Source organism: Diceros bicornis, chromosome 4, assembly GCF_020826845.1.
Source record: "Diceros bicornis minor isolate mBicDic1 chromosome 4, mDicBic1.mat.cur, whole genome shotgun sequence".
Taxonomy (NCBI): Eukaryota; Metazoa; Chordata; class Mammalia; order Perissodactyla; family Rhinocerotidae; genus Diceros; species Diceros bicornis.
Window position 1 is genome coordinate 57889498 of NC_080743.1, and position 17923 is coordinate 57907420.

General features: G+C 44.3%; 2 protein-coding genes and 1 non-coding gene across 4 annotated transcripts; 2 read left to right on the forward strand and 1 right to left on the reverse strand.

Annotated features, from left to right (window-relative positions):
* Window positions 1-3942: 3942 nt before the first annotated feature.
* On the forward strand, window positions 3943-9134 carry SNAPIN (SNAP associated protein). Of its 2 annotated transcripts, none has more exons than XM_058539209.1 (4): window positions 3943-4152; window positions 4516-4562; window positions 4821-4939; window positions 7249-9134. In XM_058539209.1, the coding sequence occupies exons 1-4, from the start codon at window positions 4010-4012 to the stop codon at window positions 7315-7317; spliced, it is 378 nt and encodes a 125-aa protein (XP_058395192.1). In that variant the 5' UTR covers window positions 3943-4009; the 3' UTR covers window positions 7318-9134. The 2 variants fall into 2 exon arrangements, with proteins under 2 accessions (XP_058395192.1, XP_058395191.1); XM_058539208.1 differs by lacking the exon at window positions 7249-9134 and adding an exon at window positions 5273-5899 and having other exon boundaries at window positions 3944-4152.
* On the reverse strand, window positions 6323-12922 carry ILF2 (interleukin enhancer binding factor 2). Its single transcript, XM_058539207.1, has 14 exons — window positions 12828-12922; window positions 12071-12130; window positions 11815-11857; window positions 11230-11334; window positions 10496-10573; window positions 10049-10151; window positions 9501-9566; window positions 9059-9175; window positions 8498-8576; window positions 8158-8245; window positions 7489-7550; window positions 7298-7412; window positions 7002-7092; window positions 6323-6852 (listed from the first exon to the last, which is right to left on the reverse strand). The coding sequence occupies exons 1-14, from the start codon at window positions 12830-12832 to the stop codon at window positions 6692-6694; spliced, it is 1173 nt and encodes a 390-aa protein (XP_058395190.1). The 5' UTR covers window positions 12833-12922; the 3' UTR covers window positions 6323-6691.
* A 248-nt stretch (window positions 12923-13170) lies between these two features.
* On the forward strand, window positions 13171-13242 carry TRNAM-CAU (transfer RNA methionine (anticodon CAU)). The gene has a single exon. It is a non-coding gene; the product is annotated as a tRNA-Met (tRNA).
* Window positions 13243-17923: the final 4681 nt, after the last annotated feature.

Genomic DNA, 17923 nt, shown 5'->3' on the forward strand with positions numbered 1-17923 from the left:
TGTTTCCAGGATTGGGGGACTGGTTTAATGGAGTGTGGGGAAATGTGCTCCGATTTGTTCTTTTCTGCTTGTTCATCCTCATTCTAATCTATGTTCTTTTCTCTCTTTGCAGACTTCTTATCACCCGGGTACTAACACGATTTCTCTCTCCACAGTCACCAGCTCAGCTTTTAATATGTGAAACTTCTAGGGAAGTTTCAGAGGAGGGAACTGATGGTGCTCAGGGCAAGCTGCCCCAGGAAGCACCACTCTGGTATGCGGATTATTTTGAGCTGAAGACAATAAGGACTCAGAGAGCTCAGGAAAAATATTTGAGTTTCCCCTCCCAAACTGCCTAAAGAATTTAAAACCAAAAAAATCTGTTTTAGGAAGGGGTTATTATCATGACTGCTATAAAAGATAATTTAGGATAGAGGTTACAATAGAAAAGGCACCAACAAGCCCATCTTATCCGGAGTCCTGTCTCTCTGGCCACATTCTTTGGATGGCCCTGCAGGAGTTGCCAGACAATCATTTACATTTATAAGGGAAATCTCCATTTGTAAAGGTATCTCCCTCTCTGTTTGGAGAAGAGAGGGGGGGTGAGCTCATTTCTAGTAACTTATCAATGTGGAAGATAAGGCCTTGGGGCTGTATAATAAACCTTACTCTTGTTTACTGTGCTTTAGTGGTAATCTCCTGTAATTGACTCCCCCACCCCCAAAATCCTCCTTTGTCATTGGCTGAAAATGATATTTAAGACGAGAATTTTTGCTATTGTGTTGAGAAACGCAGTGTCCCTGCTTTCTCCCATGTATACATGTTATTAAACTTGGTATTATTTTCTCCTGCTAACCTGTCTTGTTGATTATTTGGCCAGCCAGAAGAACCTTAAGGGAAAGGGCAGAGGGAGATTAGCCCTCTTCCCCCGACAGGGTGCAAGTAGCCTGCTAGGCAGAGGGCACTGTGTGGCTATACTGCCTGAACCAGCGCAGCCTATTCCTGCAAAGCTTTTTTCAGCCTCTGTGGAAAAGCCAAGGACTGGAGACCACTGCTATGTGATATGGGTGTAAGCAGGGAGGAGGAGGGTTTTACACTGAATACCTTGTGCCATGATGCCTGGAATTTGATAAGTGTTTAGAGAATGAATAATTGAACCAGCACTGGCCTTCAACCTGTTATCAAACTTCAGGGTTTCTGTAAGACCTTTGCTCAGTCTCCCTCAGAAAGGGGTCCAAGAAACCAAGGAAAGGTGGATTCTAAAGTCCCTGTCTGTACTTATTTTCTCTGAGCAGAGTTATTATGTAATCGGACTGGTATTTTAGAGTCATATCAGACTGACCTGGAGGGTAGAGAGACTAGAGGCAAGAAGATCAGTCGGGAGGCTGTTGCAATGCCCTCATGAGAGATAAGAGCTAACTCAGGGTGATAAGAAGGGGAATGGAAAGGAAAGCATAAAAGCAAAACACAGAGTGATTTTCCTCAGAGAACCAGCCTTTGAAGTAGGATTACCAGATAAGATACTTATACTAAAAAGTTATTTGTTTATCTGAAATTCAAATTTACCTAGTGACCCAGGGTTTTTTATTTGTTCTGTTTTCTAAATCCCACAACCCTACTTCAAAGAGGTACCTGAAAGGACTGTGGCCTAACTTGGGGGCTTCTTGTCTAGACAGTGGGCCATCAGCATCCTTTCCCAGCCCAGGCCAGCCCCCATTCTCTCTCCCAGTGCGGTACAGGCTTCAAGGACTTGGCCCTTTTTCCTTTTCTTTTCAACGCTGTCACCACTCGCTCTGTCCCCTGGGCTTCGTTCGAAGGCCTGAGTGTGAAGCAGGCTGCAGTTGCCCTGGCTACCCCCTTCCTTGCTTCTTACTCCCAAAAGAAGCCCCCAGCCTCTCATGAGAATTTTACCTCTAACCACTAGAGGGAAAGATACAGGGAAACAAATGTAATAAACAACAAAAAGTGTACAAGGCTTTAAAAGTTATTATAGTCGGGGTCTCAGACAATAGCTGCTGACCACTACTCTCCCACAGTGATTTAAACACCTTCTCCTTAATTCCTGAGGATGAAGCTCAAGACTGAATATTCTGCTGCCCATTCATCTCTATGAACCCTTGGCCCTCCAGGAGCATTTCCGCACACACACCTTCCCCCACGGCCCACAGAATTGTGAGCCACTAGAACACATTCGAGCTTAAGGGACAAAGGGCTGTGCTTCTTGTTGAGAATTCACCAAGAGATGTCAACTCTAGAAAGCCATGAAAAATTAAACAAAACTAAGGAAAGTTTTTGAGGGAAGAAAAAATGAAAATACAGAAACACACAGGTTTTTAAAATTCTTTTTACTGTGGCAAAATAAACATAAAATTTACTTGAACTTTTTTTGTGTGTGTGAGGAAGATCAGCCCTGAGCTAACATCCGCGCTAATCCTCCTCTTTTTGCTGAGGAAGACCGACTGTGAGCTAACATCTATTGCCAATCCTCCTCCTTTTTTTTTTTCCCCAAAGCCCCAGTAGATAGTTGTATGTCATAGTTGCACATCCTTCTAGTTGCTGTATGTGGGACGCGGCCTCAGCATGGCCAGAGAAGCGATGCGTCAGTGCTTGCCCGGGAATCTGAACCCGGGCCGCCAGTAGGGGAGTATGCGCATTTAACCGCTAAGCCATGGGGCCAGCCCACACTTGAACCATTTTTAAGTGTACAGTTCAGTGGCATTAAGTAAATTCACATTACTGTGTAACCATCACCACTATGCATCTCTAGAACTTTTTTATCATCCCATGTTGAAACTCTGTACCCATTAAACACTACCTCTCCATTCCCCCACTCCCACCCTGCTCCTGACAACACTGTTCTGATAAAGAGATAAAAGAACATTTATCTCCATGAATTTGACTGTTCTAGGTGCCTCATATGAGTGGAATCATAAAATATTTGTCCTTTTGTGTTTGGCTTATTTCACTTAGCATAAGGTCTTGTATGGGAGGAAGAAATACTCCTCTACCCTCCAGGTTCTTCTGGCTGGTCTAAGAATTAAATCAATATGAGACAGAGTAACAGGACAAAAATCAAACAAATTTAATAACATGTACACATGGGAGAAACCCAAGAAAACTGAGTAACTCCCCAAAATGGCCGAAGCACCCACATTAAATATCATCTTCAGCTAAAGACAAAGGTGGATGTTGTGGGTAGTGGTTTGAGACCTCAAAGGGGAGGAAAGCAATTCACATGGAGATGGATGGAAAAGCAAATGTTTGGTAAACAAATGTTTGTTGGGCCTCTATAGACAACCGAGACCAGAGAGTGAGAGAACTTTGATAAAAATGGGCCTTGCTTTGATAAAAATGGGACTTGCAAGGTGCCTTCTTGTCTACCATCTCTATAGTTATCTATGGTGATATCTCCTTCCCAGGACAGCCTTTCTATCTTAAATTCTTTCAGGTAGTTATGAGGAAGGTAGAAGTTTCTGAGTCTTTTGTTCTTAAAAATAATCAAGCCAAAGAGACACATTTTGGGGTCGTATACTGTAGCATCCATATTGTAGCATGTATCAGAATTTCATTCCTTAAGGTTGAATAATATTCATATGCAGTTTCACGCACACTTTAGTGCCATTAAAAATACACTCAAATTTAGAAATATAAAACTATATGAATATAATCTGGTTTTCTCATAAAGTTAACATGGGAAGGCTATGGACAACTGGGGATATAAGTATTTATTTTTCACCTTCCGAGAAAACAAAAAGTACCCACCCCCCAAAATGGTTCCTTTCCTCAGCTCCTGAAGTCTGGAGATTTTCAAAATTCGCCGCTTCAAGGACTATAAAGAACTACAACTCCCGGCAGCTCTAGGGCCCGACCCTTCTCCCCGCCCTGCCCGCTCCAGCGACTCCATTTCCCAGAAATCCCAGTGCCTGCGTCAGAGCCCGCACTTCCCGGGCGCCCCCTCGCGGCGCGCTTCAGCAGGGCTTCAGTTCCCGGCGGCCCTCGCGGCAGGTTCCGGGCGTAAAGGCGCTTCGCGATGGCGGGGGCTGGTTCTGCCGCTGTGTCCGGGGCAGGGACCCCGGTGGCGGGGCCTGCAGGCCGAGATATCTTCGCCGAGGGGCTCCTCGAGTTCCTGCGACCGGCTGTGCAGCAGCTCGACTCTCACGTCCACGCCGTCAGGTGCCGGAGAGGGAAGGCCTGGGCGGGGCCTCTCCTCGATTTGGCTTTGTAGGGGCGGGGTTAAGAAAGGGCGGGGCCAAGATCAGCCGGCTTCAGGCGGGAACTGATTGGAGGCAGGGCAGAACGGCGGAAGGCTGCAGGTAGGGGGTTGAGGCTGGCTACTCCCAGGACTTGGGAAACACTTTTTTTTTTTTTTTTTTTTTAACAGTCCAGAGGTCTTTTATTTTTTTTCACCTGTCATGCCATGAATTCATAGGGAATGGGTTCCAGCAGCTCAGGCTCCTTTCCATTGGTTCTCACAAAGTGGGCGAATAGGTTTCTTGAGGTCCATTAACTGTCTGTAGGCCTTGTACATTTTTGCAGAGAGAGCCAGGTAGAGCTCCGGGAACAAATTGACAACCTAGCTACCGGTGAGTAAACAACCCTGAATATCTGGAATCCACCAAGTCACTTTCAGCACCTTATGTTTTGCCAGCCTCTGGGCTGGGGTTCTGTCACTTGCTTCCAGGACATCAGGGCTGCCAACAGACTCCTCCTTTATTAAGTTTTTAGTGACTGTGGCCCATGTGGGTCCAAGAGTGTCTTCCATCCCATTGACTAGTCTGCTTTTCCTAAGGACAAGAAATGAGCCATTAGATGTTAGTTGCACCTTTCTTTCATCCCCCCAGAACTGTGCCGTATCAATGAGGATCAGAAAGTGGCCCTGGATCTTGACCCCTATGTGAAGAAGCTACTTAATGCCCGGCGACGAGTTGTCTTGGTTAACAACATTCTACAGAATGCCCAGGTAAAAGAATTTCCTACCAACAGTGGTTCTTTGTTCTGCTTTTTAAGTCCTCAGGGTATTCTCCAATTTTCAAGGGATGTCGCAAGTCCCCAACACAGTCACCATAATTTTTAGTCTTTAGGGAAAGAGTTGTCAACTGAGCTAGTGTCAGCCATAATAGAACTCACTGTTCTTATTCTCATTACCCAGTTGCTATCATTTACATTCTTATATACCTTAGAAAACTTACCTTGAGATGGAGCAAGCCTAAGGTATTTCCCAGCACCTAGTTGACAGTGAGTTCTAATGCCTTTCACAGAACAGTTTAATTAGATTCCAAATCTTGTCTTGTAGGAACGGCTAAGGCGGCTAAACCACAGTGTTGCCAAGGAAACAGCCCGCAGGAGGGCAATGCTGGATTCAGGAGTTTACCCCCCTGGTTCCCCAAGCAAGTAACAGGCCAGAAGATGGGCCCATGGCCTCAGAATAGCACAAGTAATATTCCCCAGCTGCCTTGTTTCCTCCAGGACTCACTTAAACCTTGGGACATCAAAAAGGCAGCCCTGTGGCTTGTGTTTGAAGCACTTAAGTCTGACCCATTTATGTGGGGCCCCAAAGGAGCCTGTGTACAGCAGGACTCAGGATCCCAAAGGATTTATTATGGCTCTTGCTTCCTTCCAAGAATGAGCTGAGGCCTCTACATTTGATTTTTTTTTAAAGCTTCATATTCAAGGCCCACCTCCTCTACTTTCTTGAAGCCTAGTTAACCAGGGAGGGGTTTGCTCTGTTACATGTGTGGTTGTTGAGGGCCTGGGCAGCACGTCCGCTACCTGTGACTCCTCGTTTCCCTTTGTTTACACTGAAGATTTGAGAGGGCAAAGTCAAGGTGAATGACCCATCTACCCTCTTGTTGATTGCACTTGCTTGAATACAGTAGCAGTGTTGCTAGAACCATTTAATTCAATAAATGCTTAAACAGTATTCTAGTTTACTCTGGTATATGGAAAGGTTCCAAGAGTCTTTGTACTTTATTTTTTGAGGAAGATCAGCCCTAAGCTAACATCCACGCCAATCCTCCTCTTTTCGCTGGGGAAGACTGGCCCTGGGCTAACATCTGTGCCTACCTTCCTCCACTTTATATGGGATGCCGCCACAGCATGGCCTAACAAGCGGTGCCTCGGTGCGCACCCAGGATCTGAACCCAGGCTGCCAGCAGCAGAGCATGTGCACTTAACCGCTACACCACGGGGGCCAACCCCAGTACTTTAATAATTTAAATACAGCTTCAAATTGTGATCTAGTGTTTACAATGAAGACTCAAGTATCATTTTCAATGAAGGGTATAGAAAGAAAAAGGAAGCAAAAAAAGGTTGTCAGGTGCCAAGGAAAAACAAGACCAAGAGCCCTACTAGGAAGTACTTTAATCATTTTTCTCAGAAAAAAAATTTCCAGACACTAACAGTTCACAACATTTCAACAACAAAGTACTGGTTGAGAGAGGTTTCTAGGAGCTGGGGATTCTAGAGTATTAGGAAGAAAAGTTGGTATCCTGCTTCACTATAGATGGCACAGGTCATAAACGGGAAACTTCTGGCTACTGAGTCAGTATCAGAACCCCTGGAATGACACTTCCTTCTATAGAATTTATCTTTGTTTTCCTTCCTATCTCCCCTATCCTTTAGAAATGCCACCATATAAAGCCCAGTAGCAGTTAGCTTAGGCTCTAGTCTTTCCCTTGGGTAAGAAACGAGGTAAAGAGAAGAGAAGGGAAGGTCACTCCTGAGTCTCCATGCTTTCCTCTTCTTCTCCTTGAGGTGGTTCTTCTGTATTTTCCTCCTCTTCCTCTCCTTCCTTCTTCTCTGGTGGCTTCTCATATGCCTTTTCTGAAGGTGTCACTATCACTCCATCCCAGGTAGATATTTCAGAAGCAAGATCTAGAAGAGAAAAAAAGGTGATTTCAGGCAAGTAGCCGAGCATACAAGTCATCTACATGGCAGAAATATTCAGACTTCTGAGTAGTAGAGAGATTCTTTGTAGACCACCGAGTACCATAAAGAACCCTTGACCCTCAGTGGTCACTCACAGCTGGCATCACCCTCCTGGCCAAGGATCTTCCTAAAGCCACCATGTGAGAGGATTCGGACCAGAGTCTGAGCTGTGTAGCAGACCATGTCCTGAAGGAGAGCAAAGTGAGGGTAAATTAGCAAGGAGAACCAAAGTACCTTATTTGACTAACATTCTCATAAAAACAGAGATGAAAAGAACTTTTAATTTTAAAACCAAAGTCTGTGAGAACCCTCAAATCCCTGACCCTTTTGCCTTCCGACCAGGAGAATTCAAGAGTGGGGCACAACAGACCATTCCAGAGCTGTCCAATACCTGCTGTTCCAGAGTCATGACTGTGTGTACTCTGAAGTTGCCACTCTCACAGGGGTCAGTGATACCCACTGACCCTGGAAGGAAGAGTCCTGCAGCCAGAATCTGCAAGCAACGCCTGAAACACACGGAGGTGTTAAAAGAACACACAAGACAGCTTACATCCAGCCCCAAACCCAAAAAAGCAGCTATACCTGTATGCCACATTTAGGGCCAAAGGCTGTCTGGTAGGGTTGTTCATCACAGCATAGTGCCCCTGTAAAATAATAGATCTGGTGGGTGTGCCATAAAAGTGTCAATTCTATCTTCAAACTAAAACTTTAAACCATCATGAGGAAAACTGGTTATTAAGGTCTAGCAAAAATCTTCAGGTTCAGAAGCAACTCTGAAATGACTGCTCATTCAGTAATTTCTCTCCATTAATAACATTAATGAAATTACAGCAGTAATGAAAAAGACCAAGGAGCAGTAATAACTACTCAATTGAATACAGTCATGCGCCACATAACGACATTTTGATCAGCCACAGACAGCATATACGACAGTGGTCCCGTAAGATTAGTACCATATAGCCTAGGTGTATAGTAGGCTGTACCATCTAGGTTTGTCTAAGTACACTGTATGACGTTCACACAACTACAAAATTGCCTAACGACACATTTCTCAGAACATATCCCCGTCGTTAAGTGACCCGTGACTGTACTCCAAAAACCCAATGAAGTAATGAATCTTTATTGGATTACTTGTCCACCAATGAGATTTCTTTTAAGCTGCACCAAATTACAGATTCTGGTAGGTTTCAGAGTAACTAACTACTATTAAATAGGGATGAACAGGAACTCCAACTGCCCCTCTTTACTTACAAGTAGGTCGAGGATCCAGGGTGTGAGGGGCTCAAAGCCAGGAAAACGAATCCTCAGGTCCTTCAGCAGTCTGATGAGAACCTTAACTCTGAAGGTAAGAGAGACTCAGGGATTAAAAGTAATAAGATCATGGACTCTCACACTTGAAGTAAAGAGCTGAAGCTATTTCCAGAACTTCACATCCTCTTCTTTCTCTCAATCCAAGTTTGCTTATTTAAGGTAAAAATCAAAATCCAGACAGAAGATCATAGCTGAAAAAGTTCTGTCAGACGAAGTATGGGGTATCCTGCTATTCACTGTAGAGGGTTAGGTTATCTTAAATAGTGAGGGAGGGACTTACGTGGACTGAGAAGCATTTTCCTCAAACCAGCGGGCATGACGGATGGCTGCTAAGGCACTCTGCAACACCTTGATATCCACTAGAAGACAAGCATGACAGGACAAGATGAAACGTTCCTATTAGTAAGCAAGCAATTCAATCCCATTGCCATAGTCCAAGAACTTGGAAAGAGGACAGGTTAACTTAGTAATTCCTTAAACTATCCCATGTTCCTCAGATCAGTTAGTTACTTGTCCCCAAATCACTATTCCTCCCCCAAACCAAATCTGGAAGCATGCGAGAGCCATGATTTTCTCTCAAAGCATACCCCCTCCATAAATATTTCCTCAGTCCTTTTTCTTAAGCCCTCATACTGCTTTCCTGGCCATCCTGTCTGACAGTCACTAGCAAGGTGGTAAAACTATCTCCAAATTACAGAGGGAGACAGCAAAGTCTGGAGGTAAACATAGGTCCCAGAGGTTTCATGTGGAACAGCAATAAGCTAAGTAAATGCAACAGTAACTTTATGCCATGTTTTCACTTTCCCCTAAACTTCCCAGCAATGGAAAAAAAAAGACTAACAGTGGAGTTCTGGATCCAGTTTTCGGAGATTGGGTGGCACTGTTGTAATGAGAATCTTCACTGTAGCATCAGAAGAACTGATCTCAAAGCCAGTTTCATTGGTCAGCATGGTCAAAACTGAAAGAAAAGAAAAACTAGAAGCTATAATGCTCACATTTCCATTAGATTACCAAAGGTAAATCCAGGATGGGGGTGGGAGTGGGGGAACAGATACGTTTTTAAAAACAGCCAGAGTCCAGAATTAGGATTTAGAGTACAGTTTTTAAAAGTAAGGGAGATCAACTGGATTTTGAACACTGGAGATCTGTGCAAAAACTTCACCAACATAAAACTCTGCATTCACTCTTTCTTCTAGCCAGACCTGACTTTATTAAAAGTGTACTTTTAATTATAAAACAGGCTCCTATGACCACTAAATACATGTTCAGCAACACACTCAAACCTTCAGAAGGATCCTGTGCTCTTAGGCTTTCCACAACTTTGTTCCCTAGGGCAGCAACAGCTTCCACTAGATTGAGAGAAAAGGAGATAATGAACATTGTAATTATTTACGTAGATGTTCTATACATCTCTAAGCTACTTTACACTCTGATATCTGCCCCATGTTCAAGGCTGGAACAAGGGCAAGCAACAGAATCAACACTTTTACAAGTGGACGCTAATGCCTGGACAGAAAAATTGGCTCAGGAAACAGGACAGGACACCTCCTCCTATACCCACCCCCTTTTCCACAGTAGGGCTTCTAACCAGTGGCACTAATGCCATTGGGGGCTGGATAATTCTTTTGGGGGGCTGGGGGATAGGATCTGTCCTGTGCACTGGAGGATGCTTAGCAGCATCCCTGGCCTCTACCCACTTGATGCCAGTAGCCCAAAAATGTCTCCAGACACTGCCAAATGTCCCCTGGGGTGCAAAAGAGAAGAAATTTGGGCTTTAAACATCCCTACCCAATTGCTATGTTCTCCCGTGGGCAGAAAGAGGTACACTCACATGTTGGCAGAATCTTTAGGATTACCACTAGGTCGGCTACATTGTGTCCTGTAGTCATTGTTCCTTTTTTATATGATCCGACCTGTCGGACTTCTTCAATTTGCTATTGGAAAAGGGATTTCAGGAAAAAAAATTAGAAGTGAAAAGACTGCCTCTCAGAACTCAATTACAACATAGCTTCCTGTGACCCAGATTTGAAGTAGCAGAGGTCAAGTGATATCCCCCAAACAACCAAACGAAAAGCCTGATACATCACGGCTAGCTGATAACAACGATATAAGTCTTGTCCCCATAATCAGTACTATAAAGGAATTCCAGTGTAGTTTCCCATTTTCGGCTTGGCTTTGGATAATAGGCAACCAAAGAATTAAGAGACAGGAGCCAAGGAAACTTCCACACTAGCAAGGCTGCCCTTTCCTAGGACTAAATAAATCATCAAAAACTCACCACTTCAAATGTCCCTGGAGCCACAATCAAATTATCAATCACATTGTTTATTTTTGTCACCAAAGAAAGGATAGAAGCCTGAAAAACAGCAGGAAACAAAAATAACCTAAGTTGAAAAATTACGAGCAACTTCTCAGAATTTGAATATTTTCCCCTAATCCCTTCCATACAAGTGGAATCAATACTGATATAGGGCTTTGAAAACACTCTGACCCTTCTGGCCTTGAATATGTCATAAAAGAACAAGTTTTTGATCCCAAAGATAGATTCCTCAATAAAAATATGAATGCATATGTAACCTGTTTATATATTCATCTGGCAGTCTCCCTCCACTCACAATGAGAAATAAGAACAATTCAACCCACCGTGGAGTTTAGGCTCTGATAACAGTAACCTTAACCTCACCAGCAGTTATTCACTTCTCTAGCTTTCTTTCTTTTTTTTTGGTGAGGAAGATGATTAGCCCTGAGCTAACATCTGTTGCCACTCCTCCTCTTTTTGCTGAGGAAGATCAGCCCTGGGCTAAGATCAGCATCCATCCTCCTCTACTTTATATGTAGGACGCCTGCCATAGCATGGCTTGATAAGTGGTGCATAGGTCAGGGCCGGGGATCCAAACCTGCAAACCCTGGGCCACTGAAGTGGAGCACACAAACCTAACCACTACACCACCATGCTGGCCCCTTCCCTAGCATTCTTAGTGAAATCTCAGGAAGGAAGCCAAAAGAATATACCTGTTCAGCAGAATTAGGAGCAAGGTCCTGATTCCTCTTCAGCAAGGCTTCGCTGAAGGAAGTTTCATCAGGCGCTGGCTTGACCCGGGGGAAGGCCATTTCACACTAAATCAGAAGTAAATAATTATATACTATTTACCAAAAATAATATACAGGGAAGATTGTTTTTTTCGGTTGCCGCAACAGAAAAAACTGAAAATAGAAAATTCTACAACACCTGTCTACTCAAGATGTTCAAACAAGGATGTAAGCTACAAGGAACAGCCATAATTTAAGCTCTCACTACCTTTATATTAACAGATAAGCCAGAGATACAATTAATTATTCAGAACAAAGATTACAATCACCTTACTGCCAACAGTAGCCAAGGAATTATCTTCCCCACCCTCCTTACACTGTGTTTGTACTTAAAGCAACACACAGCTGACTCAAAACCCCAGCTCCACTCACTAATCCCTTTTCCTACTCCAGCCACTATTCAAGACTTCATTGACAGGGAGATGCTGGGCTCCAGGAAACTACAAGTGAAACAGTGTCCAGGCTCCATTTCTATGTCTATAGGTGAACAGGGGCCAAGATACTCACCAAATAGAAATCAAATGGGATATGTGGCACAAAGGGCCTGAACCTAAAACAAGAAAAATCCAAATTATTCACCACAGAAATCAAGTGACTTAGCCTAATGGGGCCAAACTCATTTAGCAGGAGAGGATGAAAAGAAACGTTTCTAAACCACAGCTGGATCTCACAAAAGCAGGTAGCATCAGTCCACTCCAAACTCCTATTTAGATGACTGAAGTGTAAATTAAGCAGTGCAGAGATGCTAAAAACTGACACTCACCCTCCTCCTGGGCCGCCTCTGGAACCAAAGCGACCACCACGACCTCGGCCTCTGTCACCCCTAGAAATGCATAAATAGATTTTAACCTGTTTTGACCTGTTGAAGGCATCTCCACCATACCGGTCAAATCACTTCAAGTTAGCCTGCCTCCACCGCTCCGAACTTCCCTTTGGAAGCCAAGAGACCCCATTCCCACCTACGCTTCTCCCCATTCCAAATGCTCAGCCTCACCCCCAGGACCTCCTCATTCTGGATAATTTAGTCACAACTCCACCCAAACATAATGACGGGCTCAAACACTGAACCCCTACAAGAAATACCCCATGACCCCTGGAAGACGCCAATCCTAATACCTGAGGCACTAAAGTGAGTGCTCATTTATTATTAACGTAGTAAAACATTTAGCGGGCATTTCCTATGTCAAGCACTTGGCATAGAATGAATGAGGCACGTTCCAGACTTCCCAGCCTAGATGGGGGTGCTTCTCCTGGGACCCGAGGACACCCCTCATCCAGACCCCTCCAAAACCGAGGGGCCGACCGCCTGCCCGCTCCTGCGCCCCACCCCCAGCCCGGGCCCAAGTTTCCCCGCCCCCGCAGCCTCCGACCTCCCCTACTCTCCCAGACGAGGCCTTTTCGGTGTTAGGGCAGCCCCCAGACACGTGGCCCTTTCAGCTCCTCCGACTCCTTTCGGCCCACCTTCCCAAAGTTTTCGGTCGAATACCCGACACCATTCTACAGCACCCCAGTGCCTTTACCTCATGGCGCCCTAAAACCCGAACAATGGAGGCCACACCAACCGCCCCTTTCCTCGGAGGAAGAGATAAATGGAGAGGCGGCTTGCCGGCGTGTCCCAACAAACTCCGGCGCGATTGGCTCCCGCCTTACCCCGCCGCTTATGCCTATTGGTCTACAATGGCAAACTGGCTTATGAACCAATACAAAATGCTGACTGTGTCAGGATCTAGCCAATAAGAACAGACTTAACAAAAATGAGCATTTTTATTCAACCAGACACTAGACGGCGCTGTGTAAAGAAGGCAGGACGGCTAACGCGCTAAAAACTTTCTATAGAAACCATGAGGCACCTTCTCTCCAGCTAGCAGAGTGGCGCAGCGGAAGCGTGCTGGGCCCATAACCCAGAGGTCGATGGATCGAAACCATCCTCTGCTACAGGCGTGTGCTTTTTCTTCTCAACTTAAATTTTCTCAGTAAAGGTAACTGCCCTCCTTTTACTTTTTCCTGCGTCAAAAATGCAGCGTTTAGAAGCTGTTTTTGCCATCAGCATGTGAAATAGGGGAATAGGAAGAGACTTTAAACAACAATAAACACTACGTCTGGGTGTAGTTCACAGAAGGCTAGAAACTCGAGGCAGGAGAAGCGGATTTGAGAAAAGGAGGAAGTATATTGATGGAATCAGAGGGGGAAAACACTGATGGCGACGGACTAGAAGGGAAACCGAGGCAGCCTTTAGAAAGAGAGCTCAGAAAACGAGAGCAAAAGAAGTGGCAAGGAAAGAAGGACGCGGCCCACCCATTATTGCCTGATTTCCCCCCAATTTCTCTTCTTTCCTCACTCCACAAACTCTCTGGCGTATTTTACCCTTATATGAGGTTTCACCAGCCACGTATACGGATATACTGTATTTGCATTTAAATCAATCATATTACTATGTGCTTTTCGTTTCTTCTGTAATCCTTCTTCTCCTTCTAGCCTTCTTTTGCATTGGTTAATATTTATTATTCCTTCCCTGCCTCTGTTAATTGGAAGTTACGCACTTTTTCTACTCTTCTAGAGGTTACTCTAAAAATTACAACATGCGTCCTTGACTTAGCAAAATCTAATTTTTGGTAACATTTTTACCCTCCTGGTGAAAATGCAGAAATAATTTAATTCCATTTACCACCGTCACTCCCTCCAGAATTATATACTATTGCTGTTGTGTAATTCTTTTAAGTGTTTTATTGATGTATAATTTACTACAGCAAAATGCACAGATTTTAAGTCTACAGCTCCATAAATTTTGAGTAATGTATTCTGTCCGTGTAACCACCACCCAGATTAAGATAAAGAACATTTTTATCACCTCAGAAACTTAGCTCATACCCCTTTGCCCTGCCCCCAAGGCAATCACTATTCTAGTTTCCATTATCATAGATTAGTTTTGTCTGTTCTTGAATGTCACACAAATGGACTCACACTGTATGTACTCTTTTTTATCTAGCTTCTTTTGCTTGACACGTTTCAAGATTCTCACATGTTCTTGCATTCATCAGCAATTTGTTCCTTTTTATTTATGAGTAGCATTCTATTGCATAAATATACCACAGTTTGTTTATCCATTCTCCTGTTGATGAACTCAGGACCTCCAACTGGCTGAGACACACAGAAAACATTTGGGTTGTTTCCAGTTTGGTGCCATTATGAATAAACCTGCTAGGAACAGTTTTGTACAAGATTCTTGTGGTGAGATGCACTCATTTCTCTTGGGTAGGCGTAGCTGTATACGTGTACAGAATTTAAATTCTGTAAATACTTTCAATCTCACAAGACATTAATGCTTATTACCTAAATTAGTGGTCATTTAGATTTACAATCTGTGTGTGTGTGTGTGTGTGTGTGTGTGTGAGGAAGATCAGCCCTGAGCTAACATCCATGCCAATCCTGCTCTTTTTGCTGAGGAAGACCAGCCCTGAGCTAACATCCGGCCCTTCTTCCTCTACTTTATATGGGACGCCTCCACAGCATGGCTCGACAAGCGTGCATCCCTGCGCACCAGGGATCCAAACCCAGCCGCCAGCAGCAGAGTGCGCACACTTAACCACTACCCCACGGGGCGGGCCCCCTACATTCACAATTTTTAATGTTCTTTATTTCTTCCTGCACGTCCAACCATTCATCTGGAATAATATTCCTTCTGCTTGAGAATTCGTGCCCCTCTGCTGGTGGCTAACTTTCTCCATTTCAGTTTGTCTGAATACCTCTTTATTTCACCTTTGTTTTTGAAGGACATTTTCTCCAGATATGGAATTCTAGATTGGAAGTTATTCTCTTTCAGCACGTTTACAATATTATTTCACTTTCTATGGCTTCCATTTTTGCTCTGAAAAAAAAAGTTCTCTAGCAATCTAATGGTTGCTCCTTTGAAGGTAATCAATCCTCTTTTTACTATTTTAAAGATTTCATCTTTGATTTAATTTCCTGTGATTTCACTCTGATGGGTCCAGATATGGATTTTTTTTAAAATCTTACTTGGTTTGTTGAACTTCCTGAATCTGTGGCTTGATGTATTTCATCTATTTTTAAAGTTTCTCAGTTATTGTCTCTTCAAATATTGCTTCTAGTCTTTTATTTTCCTCCTTCCTGGGCTCTAAATAAATGTGTGTCAGACTTTCTCACAGTATCCTCCATGACCCTAACCCTCTCTTTTATGTTTTTCACTCCTTTTTATTCATGTTTCATTCTGGGTAGTGTCTTCTGTCCTTTCTTCCAATTCATTACTTGCTCCTAAGTCAAGTCTAACTTGCTGTTAAACCCATCGATTGGTTCTTAATTTTGGTTTTGAATGTTTTGGGTCCTCATGTTCTATTTACTTCTGATTTACCCTACTCCTAGGTTTCTAGGAGTGCAGCCTTTCAGGATTCTAATGAAAAACAGGAAGGCAGTTTACCAGGTTTTCATCTTTTTTTTTTTTTTTTTGGTGAGGGAGATCAGCCCTGAGCTTACATCCATGCTAATCCTCCTCTTTTTGCTGAGGAAGACCAGCTCTGAGCTAACATCTATTGCCAATCTTCCTCCTTTTTTTCTTCCCCAAAGCCCCAGTAGTTAGTTGTATGTCATAGTTGCACATCCTTCTAGTTGCTGTATGTGGAATGTGGCCTCAGCATGGCCCGAGAAGCAGTGCTTCGGTGCGCGCCCAGACCATACCCGGACCACCAGTAGCGGAGCACGCGCGCCCAACCGCTAAGCCACGGGGCCGGCCCAAACCAGGTTCTCATCTTTGGGGAAGTTTGGATTCCAATTTTTGTCTCATTTGCACCACACAGCCTATTTTCTGCCACCAATTCGGATCAGCAAATGACCCCAGGGTAAAAGCAGTCCTACTGCTGTCTCATCTCTCTGCTTTCCTGTCCTTTCATGCTCTCACACCAATAATTTCTCAGTCTTATTAGTTCTTTGATTTTTTAAAGTATTTCATCCAACATTTTTAGATGTCTTCAGCTTGAGGATTGGACAAATTATTTAGTCCACCATTGTTGAAAGAGGAGCTCAACTACTAAATTCGATTTCTAGTCTAGTTTCTCCTGAGCTCCAACTCCACTAATCCAATGGCCTATTGGACACCTCCACTTGGGTATCTACAGGTGCCTCAAACCATCTAAACTAAAATTATCATCCCCCCAAAATTTGCTTCTTCAGCTTCTCAACCAATGGGTCAATGTCACCTAGACTTCAGTTACTTGTATACTGTCTCTCTTCCTGAAGTCCAAATGATTTTACTTCCAAAACATCTCCCTATAGTCAACAATACTGTACTATGCATTAAAAAATTTGTTGAGGGTAGATCCCATGTTAAGTGTTCTTAGCACACACACAACATATACACAAAAGGACACAAGGAAACTTCTGGGGGTGATGGATATATTTATTACCTTGATATTGTGGTGATGGTTTCATGGGTATAAGCATATATCCAAATTCATCAAATTGTAGACATTAAATATGTACAGTTTATGGTATATCAATTATACCTCAATAAAACTGTTTTTTAGTCTCCCAATCTCCTATATACATCTATAGCCTCTGGAGCCCCCCTTACAGGACAAAGACATTATGCCTGTCACACAAAAGCTTGCATGATCTGCCCTCTGCTGCACTTCCTTGCCTCTCCTCCTCAATCATTCCTACGTGCACACACCTGACATCCTAGATGGGAGTTGAAAACATAAACTACTGTAGCCAGTAATGCAAGTGAGTGAACAGGGTGGATAGGAACTGTGGTGAACTGGACTCATCTCAAGGAGATAATGGATACTTCCAGCTGATTGTACATGGAGAGATGCAGGAATTATACTGACTGTTTGTTGAACAGAAGTTGACTGATCTTCGTTCCGCTACGCGCAGGTTGGAGTTGGCCGCACAACACTGTCAATGATTCCCTCTGACCATTAGAGGGCAGACTGATTCCACAGGGGTCCGGCCCAGCGGACCAGCCGTCAAGTGCTCCAAAACCCTCTCCCCAATTTACGCCTCCGCTGGTCGTTTCCAACACCATCTCCCACCACCACCACAAACCGCATTTTAACAATCCTCCTCAACACAAAACAAACACACAATCACAATCCAGGAGTGGCCCTGAGGTCACTCCTCTTCCCCCCTACAGCCACCTACACGCTCTCCCTCCCACTTCCTACAAGCATTTGGAACTAAAGAGTTAATTCCGCCCTTACACCTGGTCCTTTTTCTCCGCTAATCCGCTCAATCTGGAAGCTGGAGTGGGGAGGGAGTGGGTCCTAGGTGGACTGGGTCACGGGGACTCCGGGCTCACCTACTTTAACGCCTTTTTCAGAAACCATTACCCTCCCGCCCCACCCCCAGACACACACATCCACACACTCACACTTTTTCCTGCCAGGATCCCAAACCAGCACATCTTTTTCTGTTCCCCAGACGGAACCAGGTAGGAGGGGAGAGACAAGGTGGGGCGCAAGAAGCCCCTGGATGCTCCCACACACATCGCTATCCAGCCCTTCTTCCCATCCCCGCGAGGGAGCCCCTCCTACGGGTGCCGCTTCTCCAGGGAGGAAGACGCTGGGCCGCCGAGAAGCGGGAAGACGGTTTATGGGGAAAGCGC

What these genes read in the sequence shown, in the direction of transcription:
- SNAPIN (XM_058539208.1), top strand. Translation starts at nt 4,010, where the DNA reads ATGGCGGGGGCTGGTTCTGCCGCTGTGTCCGGGGCAGGGACCCCGGTG. An exon ending in TCTCACGTCCACGCCGTCAG is followed by an intron (nt 4,153 to 4,515) that starts GTGCCGGAGAGG and finishes ACATTTTTGCAG; the next exon opens with AGAGAGCCAGGTAGAGCTCC. An exon ending in AATTGACAACCTAGCTACCG is followed by an intron (nt 4,563 to 4,820) that starts GTGAGTAAACAA and finishes TCATCCCCCCAG; the next exon opens with AACTGTGCCGTATCAATGAG.
- ILF2 (XM_058539207.1), bottom strand. An exon ending in ACTGGATCCAGAACTCCACT is followed by an intron (nt 8,577 to 9,058) that starts GTTAGTCTTTTT and finishes CTTGTCTTCTAG; the next exon opens with TGGATATCAAGGTGTTGCAG. An exon ending in TCATGACTCTGGAACAGCAG is followed by an intron (nt 7,093 to 7,297) that starts GTATTGGACAGC and finishes GCTCTCCTTCAG; the next exon opens with GACATGGTCTGCTACACAGC.